Here is a 12,516-nt window from a genome sequence, read left to right as displayed (position 1 = left end):
TGACCCTATGCCCTGTAACGGATGAGAAGAAAGTAAAGGGTTTTCCAATAAGAGGTGTTGTTTTGATATTCAAAGAAAAATGCTATTTTTTAATATAAACGATCGAATGTTTATTGCATTATAAAGAGGAAGATATGCCGTTAATATTGGGAAATAACATCAGGCAAATGACCACTACGACCACGCTTACAGGACAATATCCTTTTCATGAAATTTTCCATAACCGGATTGCAAAGTGGCTGCCCTATGTCCTCGATATCCTCACGAATTCTATCTTCGAGGTCTTGAATCGACACTGGACTTTTGGCGTAGACCTTCTCTTTCACGTGACCCCAAAGAAAAAAGTCAGAAGGTGTTAAATCTCAAGATCTCGGTGAGATCACCTCTTCGAGAGATAACACGGTCCGGAAACTTTTCCCGTAAAAGATCAATGGTTTCGTTGCTTATGTGGCACGTAGCGCTGTCTTGTTGAAAATAAACGTTGTCCACATCAATAGCACCCAATTCCGGCCATAAAAATTGTTAATTATCTCTCCTGTTATTGGAAAACCCTTTACAAATGCTGTTAATAAGAACCGAACTCTTTCTTGGTAAGCAGCGAATTCGTGACATTAAATATAGGAAAAGTGAGTCCACCTAAGAGAGGCTGTGCATTTCGCGGACCGTTATTTGGTTCTCAATTAATTTGACAGAATTGGCAGCTGAGCTAATGTAATGCTAAATTTTGGTTTATATATTTTTTATTTCATTATTAGAATTTATTTCTTCTTATTATCATGGGCTAAAGCCCATCTATCCTCCCCTTAACATCAACAGCTCTGGCTGACGGTAGATATTTGGCTATTGGAGGTCTCATAATGGTACCAAAACGGCGCTTTAGTGCTACTTCAATCAACCTACCTACCCAAGTTTTAATTTCTGTTTACAAATCTTCGCTATCTTAACATTATCTTCTTAGTTCTCCCATACAGCTCATCTCTATTGACGCCACGACAAAGTTACGCTCTTTTTCTACTCTACCCTATTTTCCACACTTTATCGTTCTTGGTTGGGCTCAAAACTTCCTCACGCCATTCGACAATTAGTGACGAATTCAAATTTCCTCTGACCTTTAAAACCACTGCGACACCAATGCGAAAGAAATGTGTCTCCCTAATTTGACTACGGCTGAAGCGAGGATTGGAGAGCAAAATACTAAATCGTTCCAAGGAGATAGAGTAGAAACCACCAAAGATGCTTAATGGGGGAAAACTTGGCTGTCAAGTTAACAGTAATTTCTTAGGGAATGCGAAAAAGTTTTACGTATTGATTAGCGTGGTAACCGTTCAAAGGGTTTTAACCGAGTTTAACAAAGCGCACTGTCGTTTCTTTCGCTTGCTAACCGGTGCTAGTTGGAGATACCAAGTGAAGCGAAATTCTTCTCCACCTGCTCTTTCCTTACTCCGAAGTAACACTCGTTAGCAAAAGAGATTTTCCGTTGGATTTCAAGGCTGACATTGTTATTGGGGTTAATGCTGGTTCCTAGATAAACGAATTCTCTTACAACCTCGAAATCATAACTATCAACGGTGGCGTGGGTGTCAATACGCGAGAATGCCGATTATTTGTTTCATGACTGGTTGATTACTTCGTTTAATTTAAATTATAAAGCAAATATACCTACATATTTTGTGGTTGTGCTGCGATTGTACTTGTACTAATTATTTTTCATTTCGCATCAATTGAAGCACTATATCGCCGTTCCTATTAATTTGTACATGGCTGTTTAAACTTTAAATCACATCCTATTTCTAACAACTGCACCCCCTAATATGTAATCCCAGATGCTAACTATTAGGAGTTCATATGTACTTTTATATTTAAAAGCTCAGCATTCGCATTATCCTTAGAAAAAGCTGCAGTAATTAAAGTCTTTACCAGCTCACATTTGCACGTTTATCCATTCACACAAGCTTCTTAAGTCAAATATTTTAATAACATATTCCGGTACTTACCAAATTGCCGGTCCGTATTAAGCGAGACGACCGGAATGCCGGGCACAATAATCGCTGGCAGGGTGCGTGAGCGCAGCAAAGGGGGTGGAACTTTCCGACCAGAGCGTGCTTGCGATATTAAGGCGGCATTTGCTGCTTGTGTCCTGAAAATGGAGCAAGAAAAGAGCACATAAAGAAGTACAGGCGAGAAAGGAGAAAGAAAGAGAGAAGAGAGAAGAACGTATAGGGACTCGTGAGTGACAGCTGAGAAACGTAAATGTATGAAGGTATGTAAGTAATTACAAATTTAATGTGAGCAAGTGCCTATGTGTGTATGTATGAGCGTACACATTCACATTCGGTGAAGGTGGCATAATGTGGAAGGTAATTTTAAAGTAATTTGCATTTTAATGTGAAAAATTTCAAATATAAGTATGTATGTATGTGTACAATGGACGTGCGAATGTAGCGAAATGAATGGTATTTTTGATGTGTGCACCGAGAGAGGTGAATTGTTATGCTATGTAATTTTCTGAATGCCAATTAAATATTTCCAGTTGGGAAAATGAAAACATACAGGTTGGAGTTGGAAATATTCAGGCTAGCAGAAGGCTATAGAAAAAATACAGTCTTTACCTTACTTTTTACCTTACAGTCTTTGCCTTACTTTTTTTTTTGTTTTTTTTTTTGTTTTGGAAGGAGGTTTAAATCAAAATGTCAGAAACACCTCCGAGGTGCCGTCACACCAATGGTAGGTAGGGCACGTTCCCACTAATACTCTAACAATCCTTCTCCTCGGCTAATTCTACTCTGGAACCACAAAAGTATAATATCTATGTAGAGCCGCGTTTATGTCCGAAGACATAACAGGTACACCTGAACGCAGGTGTGCCTCTCCTGCTGGCATATGAAGGCTATACACCGTCGATAGTCCCAATTACTCCCACTTTGTTTATAGGTGGTGCCAAAGTAAAGGAGGCATCGGAAAAGTTGCAATAGTGTTATATTAACTCACTACCATCTTGCCTTCTATACGATACTATGTATGTTGAGTGTTTCACTTAAAAGTCTGTGCTTTTCGTCGATTCGTCAGCAACTCTCCGCCTTCTCTGTTGGCGCATCGCTTTGCGCTTCCAATCAATATGGCCACTCACCGCTGGTTGCGCATTTATTTCGTATGAGGGTGCTGGGGGATGTTGATGACCCAAGGCTTGTTCGAGGATAGCTGGTTCCTCTCTGAAGTGGTCGCATTAAAACATGGCGTGTTTTGCGTTTTCATCAGTATTCGGGCAGTTTGGACAGAAAGGTCTGACTGTCAGCTTAAAACGGTGCAGGTATTTCTTGAAACAGCCATGTTCGCTGAGCAACTGCATGAAGTGATAGTCGGTGTCTCCATTTTTCTTTACAATCCTTGAGAGGTAAATTCTGTAGAGATTTCGAACTTCTTTTCTTGGGATCTGGCGATGCTTCTATTCCATGAGCTCCATTAGGAGTACTTTTAGTTCTCTCTCTTTTTGCGGAGTTGCAGTTTTTTCAGCCACCGTTGTTTACCTTGTTTGAGCTGGTGTAGACATAACGCGGATGGTGCGCTCATCGATAATATTGCGGAGAAACAGAGAACCCTTCTGTAAGTCGTTGCAGCAATATTTGACTCCGCTTACTCGGATTACAGAGGTTCACTGCTCCAGCCCGCTTGTAATCTGCCTCCACTCCAGTATGTCATAATCAGGATCTTACAGAAATCGGTCCTGATGGCCCGTAGGCCCCGTCATTGTTTTGTAATCAGCCTAACTTGAAGAATAGACTCTGACCAGGATGGCCGTTCACTATGAGTCCGGCGTTTCTGGATTTTTTTTTTTCATATCGACTGTGCGAAATTAAATATGTTTTACTTATTTTGATCGACGAATGTTATTTTATTTCCCACCTGCCCTGCATATCTGCCGAGCAGTGCAAGGCTTTTCTCATACCAGAATGTACGCAATAATTGAAACAAGTTTAAATGTAGTGTTCTTAGGAATTCATAAATATTTATTCTTAACGCCAGAAAACATCAAACAAAACTACAAAATCGTTTTGAATGATCGAAAAGTGAAGTTGCGTGAGTTAGATGACTTCTTCTTCGTCTTAGCTTCACAATCCGTGGTGGACCATAGCTTCATCAACAATTTTACTCCACTTTATTCTATCCATGGCTACATCTCTCCAGTTGTGTACGTTCATTTGCTTAAGATCTGATTCGACGTCATCTAACCACCGCTTTCGTGGGCGCCCTTTTTTCTTCCTCCAATGGGTGTTAAAATAAAAGCTTTCCTAGCATTTCGCTCTTTCGGCATGCGCAGTACGTGCCCAATCCATCTAATTCGTTGGGCTTTGATAAAACGTATTACATTTTGTCTTTGAACGATTTCTTCGATTTCATTGTTATAGCGAATGCGATAGCTGCCATCTATTGTTGCAACCAGACCATATATTTTCCTTATGATACGTCTTTCGAAGCACATCAGCTGATGAATATCATTTGTTTTCAGCGTCCATATTTCTGCGCCATATGTAAGGACGGGTCGTATCAGTACTTTGAGAAGACGTGTTGGTTTTATATTCCATTAGTATTTGACTATAAGAAAGCTCTGTTCAAAGTGGGTGCCGCATTTGCTGATCGTTGATCAAAAACAAGTCAATCGAAGCATTGGCAAAATGGATTGAACTTCAAAATGCTTCCACATCGACCGTATTCGCCAGATTTGGCTCTCAGCGACAACTGTTTGCAGACCTAAAAAAATGTTCGCCGGAAAGAAATTTCTCTCTAATGAAGAGGCTAAAGCTGAAACTGAGGCATATTTTGAGCCAAAAGATAAATCGTTCTACAAAAGTGGTATTGAAATGTTAGAGTGGAGATGGAATGATTGTGTTGTGCTTGATGGAAATTACGTTGATGCATAAAACAAATTTTGAACAAAAAAAACGTGTTCCGGAACTTTTTAGCCCATGTGTTAGCTTTAAAATAAAACAAATTTATTTATTTTTTAATTAGCTGTTTTGAATCCTTTTAGTATTTAGAGGCCCACCACCGTTATCAATCACTGCTAAATGGGTAAGTTCCTCCTTCGTTATTTGGTTCCATGCCCCTTCAATTATTTTTTTAGCAGTTTTGCGTCTGTTACTATACTTTGTCCAATTTTCCCCTCTAAAAGCTCCCAAATGTGCTCTATCGGACTTAAATCCGAACTCTACGACGATGCATTTAGTTGTAATTTAAGAGCCATTCTTTGAAATTAGTGCAGATTATTTAGGGTCAATATTTTGTTGGAAAACCCAACCTTGGCCAAAACCCACACATTCTACTGATGGCCTCAAATGTTGTTCCAACATGTTTTTATATTAAGATCGGTCCATAGTATCTGCAATAAAGATCATCTTTCCAATGCCAGATGCAACCACAGCTCCCCAAACTTTTGCGCTATCTCCGCCGCGCTTGACAGTAGGTACCAATTTTTTCATTTCCATATCCGCACTTCTTCTCCTCCATATATTTAGCACTTCCAAATATATTGAAATTTGATTAGTTAGTAAATAAAACTTTAGACCAGAAATCCAATCCCTTGACACCATGTGCCCGTGCAAGCTCAAGTTGAAGGCGACGGTTTTTTTTTTTAAATCAGAGGCTTTCTACGTGGCGTCCTGCTGAAATATGCGCTATTATTAAGATCTATTTCAATAGTTCTTGGATGAACACTTTTTCTAGATTTTTCCACAAAATGTTGGACCAATTTCGGAGCACTAATTTTCGGATTTGGTCGATTTGCCTTAAAATGGAGCGCACAACTCTTCTGGGCAGCTCCTTCAAACGGCTGGTTCGCTTTTTATTTTCATCCTCTTCGTAGTTTTTAGCAATCGTTGCTCGACTTAAATTTGCTATTTTTACAATTTCGTCCTAAGATTTATTTTCTTTTCTGTGCTTAACCACCAATTTCCTTCAGTCAATAGATATTAATTTTTTCGGTCTCATTATTTTATCCACTTGACGGGACGAGCGACAAGCCACTAAATAAACAATCACATACACATTCCTAGATAAATATGTAATAGCAGCGACAATTTGTCAACTGAAATTTTCGAATAACGGCACTTTACGGCTACTTTTTCAATGTTTGCATTGCTTGAGTGAATCAAAGCAGATCGATGAATGCAGACTTTTGTCATAACGATTTTTGTTGTTGTGCTTATTTTCTTGTTGTTAAGCAAGTGGAAAAATTAAATTTTTGTATATTTATGAATAAAAATTAAGTCTAAAAAAACTACATCAACAGTTTTTTCAATTATTATACACCTTCTGGGAAATAAAAAAATATGCTGCTGTATGTAGACTTAAGTGCTTCACTGTAGATGCGTCTTCAGTCATTTGAATGCACGTAAATAATAGATAAATAATAAATAAAATAATTTCTTTTCAAAGTACACCCAGAGTTTGCCAATAAATCGGAAATAGCTCAATTATACTTTAGAAGTTTTACAGTTTTCAAAACACTTTTCATATATCGATTTTGGAATCGGCTTTAACTGCTTCTGCGAATTTTTCTTTACTCGTATTACCTCACTCATATAAAACGCTTTCCTATCACCATGGAGTAGAGAGAAAGAAAAAAGTCACACGGCGTCATGAAAGGTGGAAAAGAAGGAGATTGAGACACTGTATTGGTAATCAGTGCCGGATTTACACAAAATGCCGCCCTGTGCACCATGAGGAATGTCGCCCTAATTTTTTTAATTTGTGTGTGCGTATTTGTATTGTAGTACAGAAAATCGTCGTTACACAATAAACAGGTGTAACAAAACAAATGTTGGGTAGTTTTATCCATCAATTAACAGACTATAGAATAATATTTGATATATTTCAACCTTTATTGTTGAGCAAAATTTTATTGTTTAATTATAAATTAGGTGCCAAGAAAATGTAATAAATAGCATAAAATATAGTAGAACATCTTAAATAATAGAATCCAATTGAAACTATAGAACAGCATACTTGCTTAAACATATTATCAATCTTTATTAGATGAGCAAAAAAAAAAGGAATGATTGCTTTTATGAGATCAAGTTTTGACACATCACCTTAAATGCGAACACGTCTGACTTTTCGTACTGCAAACTGATGTATTAATATAAATTGTCACAATTCATGCGTTCAAGTAAATCAAACTCAATGCACAGTAGAGCCAGACTATTCAGACGGTTTTCAGACTTGTTGAGCGCAAATGATTTTTTACTCTATTCAGACATGAAAATGAATGTTCTGCACTGCAGTTTGTTGACGCTAATGTGTTAAATATTCGATATGCTATCTCCACATTTGGAAACTCAGTATATAACTCGTTCGTCCGCAGAAGAATCAGAAGATCAGATGACGAGTTACGTTCTATTTTTCGTTCAGAACAGTACGCGTGAAAATGAATCATTTCGTCAGTGAATGAAATCTCAAGGTCTGAAGTATAAGCTTTTCTCAAATATTCCGATCTTTCACGAAGCTCTTTGAAATTCAAACCTCCAAAATTAGTAATCATTGAAAATTTCTCGTATAACCTTTCATACACATGTGGGCAAAAAGTAAGGTGAATATGGTTGTAAAATGAAAAATCTTTATTTATAATCCCCTCCCGATGAAATACACTTATGCCAAGGATTTTTCCAATCCCCGAAACATGCCATTAGCACCTTCTTTGATTCAGCTTTTATCTCCTCAATTGACTCGAAATGCGTTCCCCGGAGTGGTCTCTTGAGTTTTGGGAATAGCCAGAAATCACAAGGAGTCAAATCAGGCAAATACGGTGGTTGCGGAACGATATGCGTGGAATTTTTGGCGAAATGGTCACGAAGAACGAGTGCAGTGTGAGACGGTGCATTATCGTGATGCAAAAACCTACAGTTGTTGACCCATAATTCTGGTCTTTTTAGACGAATTGCTTCACATAAACGACGCATAACGCTCAAATAAAATTCCTTATTAACAGTTTGGCCAGGTGGAAGGAATTCATAGTGGACCACACCACGAAAATCGAAAAAAACTGTCATCATGACCTTTATTTTTGAACGACTTGGACGTGCTCTTTTCGGTCTGGCGAACTCGCTTGATTGGTCTGCGACATGGTGGCACTTCTCTGCTCAATCAAATCAGACATTGTAAAAATCGAAAAATGCACTCTTGGTCGTTTGGTAAACACAAGCGTAAATATATTACTGATAATGACATTCACATGGAAGTTGGCCCAGATGTTACTAACAGTGCTGCCAACTTATGAAAAAAATAGCTAGAGCGAAATTTTAATCCCGCGAAGTTTGACAAATAAATTCACCTTACTTTTTGCTCTCTTTGCCCTGCTTGGCTTCTCTTTCTCAATTCTGAATCAACGTTGTCTAGTATGATACTGAAGGTATTTACTCGAAAATTATCGCTTCCTGTCAATTGAACTTCCCCATCTCTTGATTCGTCAGCTTGTAACTTTCTTCTTCTTTTTCTCGAAACAGTCGTCTGATATTCTTGACTCTCTGACATGTCCAACGCTTCTTTTTCATAAACTTCAAATTGCATTCTTGTATCTGCTACTACTTTTATTAGTCCACGATAGTCATTAACTACATCAGTAATGTTGATTTCAACTTTCTGTAATCTTTTACTAACCGCGTGGAGTCGTGATAGTAAAAAATGCCAAAGAATGTGCATGAATGTTATCTCAAGTCTCTCTAGTTGAATCCTCAGTACTCTAGCTTTTTGTCTCGTTATAGCATTCTCAGTTACATCTTGCGCCACATTTGCGCTAACCGGACTCTCTCCAGCTTCGAAATATTTTTGTTATTGCGAATAAAATCAATTTGTATGCCCTAGAGAAGTCAATGAATAAAATCGCTCTGGCGGGTATTGTGGGCCACGTACTATATAACAATAGATAACGATTATTTCTGCGTGCACGATTAATTAACGTTCAGAAATAAACTTTTCTATTCTTACAATTATTTCTCGCATAGATGAATGTCTAAACTTTCACTAACTGTTAGAAACTAATCCGAGATCAGCTTCTTATTTTCTCCATAAGCGTTTTCCCAATTTTCTTCTCCTAGTTTTGCCGCCCTTCTAGAATCTGCCGCCCTGTGCGCAGGCACCGTTGGCACTTAGTGTAAATCCGCCACTGTTGGCAATGATCTTTATTAAATACTGAGGACCAATTTTTCAGTACTAATTTAAGTGTGATAAATTTTGTAAACTGAAATGTGTGAAATTGGGCGTTTAAACTTAAACCGTATTTTTTATCAATTCGCCATGCATTAGCGAGTAGTGAATAAATGAAGCAACTGTCATAAATAAACATACTTTGGCAGTACTGGAAAAAAGCTGATAAAAATGGTATTTACCTGGAAGCGCTTAATTAATATTAGTTGGACTCCGCTCACACAGGGAACTTTTTTTCTTGAGCTTTGCGAATTCTCTTTTGGGGTTGCACGGCAGCTCCGATGCTTGCACTTATATGCCGATTTTTAGTCGATTGCCAGCAACAACATTGAGAAGAACGAGAACAACTTATTCATAGTCCTATTATAACGCCAGTCTCTGTTCCTCCATTAGCTCTTGTTAGGCTACCCAATTATGTAAATAGTTCTGAATGTTCTTTAAAAGATGAAGCGGTAGCGTTGATTTTCATAGCACTCGTTTTGTCAACACTGATTCTTAGGCCAACACTAGCCACGTGAATCGCACATCTAGCTTTGGCATATGGCTTATTTGGCCGAAAACAAGCCTAATACCATCTTCATAGTCAAGGTCTTCCAGATGCTGATGCTCATGGGATGCCACAAAATGCCGTTTTCGTGTTTGATATCTACTGCTGTGTTAGGTACCGCTTCAATAACGATGAGAAATAACAGTGGAAAGAAGACACAGTCTTGCCGACCTCCTACCGTGGGCTTAATTTAGGTAAATAGGGTGCCGTTATGTAATACTCGGTATATTGAAATACTTTACGGTATAGAGCGTTCCAAAAATTTGCATGGTTTAGACACAGTCATAGAAATCGCGATAGTCCCGACCGAGGAACATCCGGCGCCCTTTATTGTTTGGTCAGGCAAAAGAAAATAATAGTAGGCAACATAACGCCCATCAACGAAAACGATAATAAATATAACATAACATTTAGGTCACTTAGCTTTAAAACGTTTAAAATCACAAAACTCAATTATTTAGCGACAGCAAGGCAATGTATTTCTTGAAAAAAATTCGAGTTCGGCATAGCGAAATTCGCAAAATATGCAGAAAATTTATTTTTTATAAGCCTATTAAGAGTATTTAACACACTGACACACTAACTCTGAGATATGGAAACCTTAAAAAAAGTCATTTCGACAGAAGATGTATACGACATACGTGTATAGGTATATGTGTTTGTATATGTGATGGCATTTAATTTGCTGTGACAAAGTGAATTTCCTGCTGTGCAATGTCACTCAAACGCAGATGCATTTTTATACGAATGTATGCACCCACATTCAGATTCGTTTGCTCCCAACAAGAAAAGCGTGCTTCTGTTATTCAGGTGTTGCTTTTAAGAGGCAGAGAAGCTTAACTGGAAATAAAATACAAACAAAAAAATGGTTTTTAATAGCCCCGAAATTGGCTTTATTTGACAAGCGCGATCTGAGCCAGTGCATCAGGCTGTATTTTGGCAACATGTCGAATTTTAGCTCCGACGTGCTCCGTCGTTTCCGGTCGAAGGGCGTAGGAATTTGACCTTTCATATCGCCAAAGAAAATAATTTAAAGTTGAAAAATCGCATAAACGAATTTATTAGGCAATTGATTAGGTTGTAAAATCTGTGAGTAACATTACTGCTATAATTTTATCGCCATTGCTTAACATTTTTCAAAGCTATTCAATGTTTTACACTTATAAAAATGCATCCAGACATCAAACATCAGGCGAGTGAGTGGAGAACCAATACCAAATACGTCATTTTGAGTCGAACAAAACCGATACTCACGATTTTTATGGATTACAATGCTATTGTATTTTTGCCAGAAGGCCGGACAGTTAATAAGGTCTATTATTTGGGAGTTATGAGACGATTACATTCCCATCATTATGCGTGTATTTTTAATCAACAAAAAACGAATACCAGCCAACAGCCATCGAATTCACCTGATTTGGCTCCCGGCGATTTTTTTTCTATTTGATCGAGTCAAAAATCTACTACGGGGAACACGTTTTAACAGTCGAATGGAAGTAATGGAAAAATTTAAGACGGCTCTGATAGCTATCACGAAAATAAAGATCCTCAAATGTTTCGAGAGCTGAATCAAATGCTGACAAACTGAATACGGATTCGAAAGCCTGATAGAACTACTATTTTAGAATTTCATATATGAGTACAAGGTGATGTCCAAAATAAACAAGACTGGCGTCATAAAAATGTTTTTGATGGCGCCATCTTTTTAATGAGTTAGTGCGTTGGAAGTTATATCCTTATCTGACTTTCAGTGAAAGCTTGGTGAGATTCGGTTTAGTGGAAGCGAAATTATTGTATACAGGGCCGTCGAGGTAAATCCGGAATGTTGAACTTAAAAACAAAACTATTGGATATTTACTCAAAAATAATTTTATTTGCACTTAACTTTGTATAATGTGAGTACACATATCATAGTTGAAAATTATTCAATGTAACCTCCATCTCGTGCTCCAGCCGGGATCTGAAGCGCTCACATGCGCGAGCTACCTCCTCTTTGTCCATTGCGGTCATCACTTCCTCGATGGTTGTCTTCAGAGCGTGCTCAGTGTTATGAGGCTTCGCGTTAACTTTTGCTTCAACTGTGCCCCACACGTAATAATCAAGAGGATTGCAGTCTGAGCTTGAAGGTGGCCAAAAATCTGGTGGCCAGTGGTAGGGTAGGTTGTTCTGGAGCCAAGCCTGAATCTTCTTTGCCTTGTGAGCAGGTGCGGAGTCCTGCTGAAACACATATTCTCTTCCAGCAGCCACGCGGTTCATCCAGGGTTGCGTTTTTTTGTAGCCAAACCACTCAATTATCTCTTTAGGGCTTTTTCCGGCGCGAACTGACTCTAGTATCGCAGCTCTTCTGTTCTGCTCTCGGCTCATCGTTTCACTAGCACTTACTCCGGCACTCCAATGTCAATCAGGAAACAATACACTAAAAATATGTCCCTTTATCAGCGGTTTTAGACTTAACGCTACTGCTCCAGAGCTTTCGAAATGTTTTCCGGATTTACCTCGACGGCCCTGTATTATATACAATATGTTTGTGTCATCGGTACAAAAATGAGTTTCGAACAAAGAGCTAATATCAAAATTTCTTTTAAAATCGGTAAAAGGTTTACCGAAACATTTGAATTGATCAAAAATTTTATGACGATGATTGTCTATCTCGTACCAGAGTTCATGAGTGGTTTACACGTTTCAGAGATGGATGTGAGGACATAAATGACAATGAACAATTCAGTAATTATCGAAAGCTCCATCGAAATTGTTCGTAAATTTACCAAAAATGA

At 38.2% G+C, this 12,516-nt stretch overlaps 1 protein-coding gene across 1 annotated transcript in view; it reads right to left on the bottom strand.

The window, feature by feature from the left end:
• The window catches only part of LOC128855501 (uncharacterized), a 198,863-nt gene that overhangs the window by 158,102 nt on the left and 28,245 nt on the right, over positions 1-12,516 (bottom strand). Inside the window, exon 2 of the mRNA XM_054090457.1 lies at positions 1,995-2,137. Coding sequence (XP_053946432.1) covers positions 1,995-2,137 — 143 coding nt within the window. The remainder of the gene's footprint in view (positions 1-1,994; positions 2,138-12,516) is intronic.

Source organism: Anastrepha ludens, chromosome 2 (genome assembly GCF_028408465.1).
Source record: "Anastrepha ludens isolate Willacy chromosome 2, idAnaLude1.1, whole genome shotgun sequence".
In the NCBI taxonomy this organism is placed as follows: Eukaryota; Metazoa; Arthropoda; class Insecta; order Diptera; family Tephritidae; genus Anastrepha; species Anastrepha ludens.
This window is presented reverse-complemented; position numbering and strand designations above follow the sequence as displayed.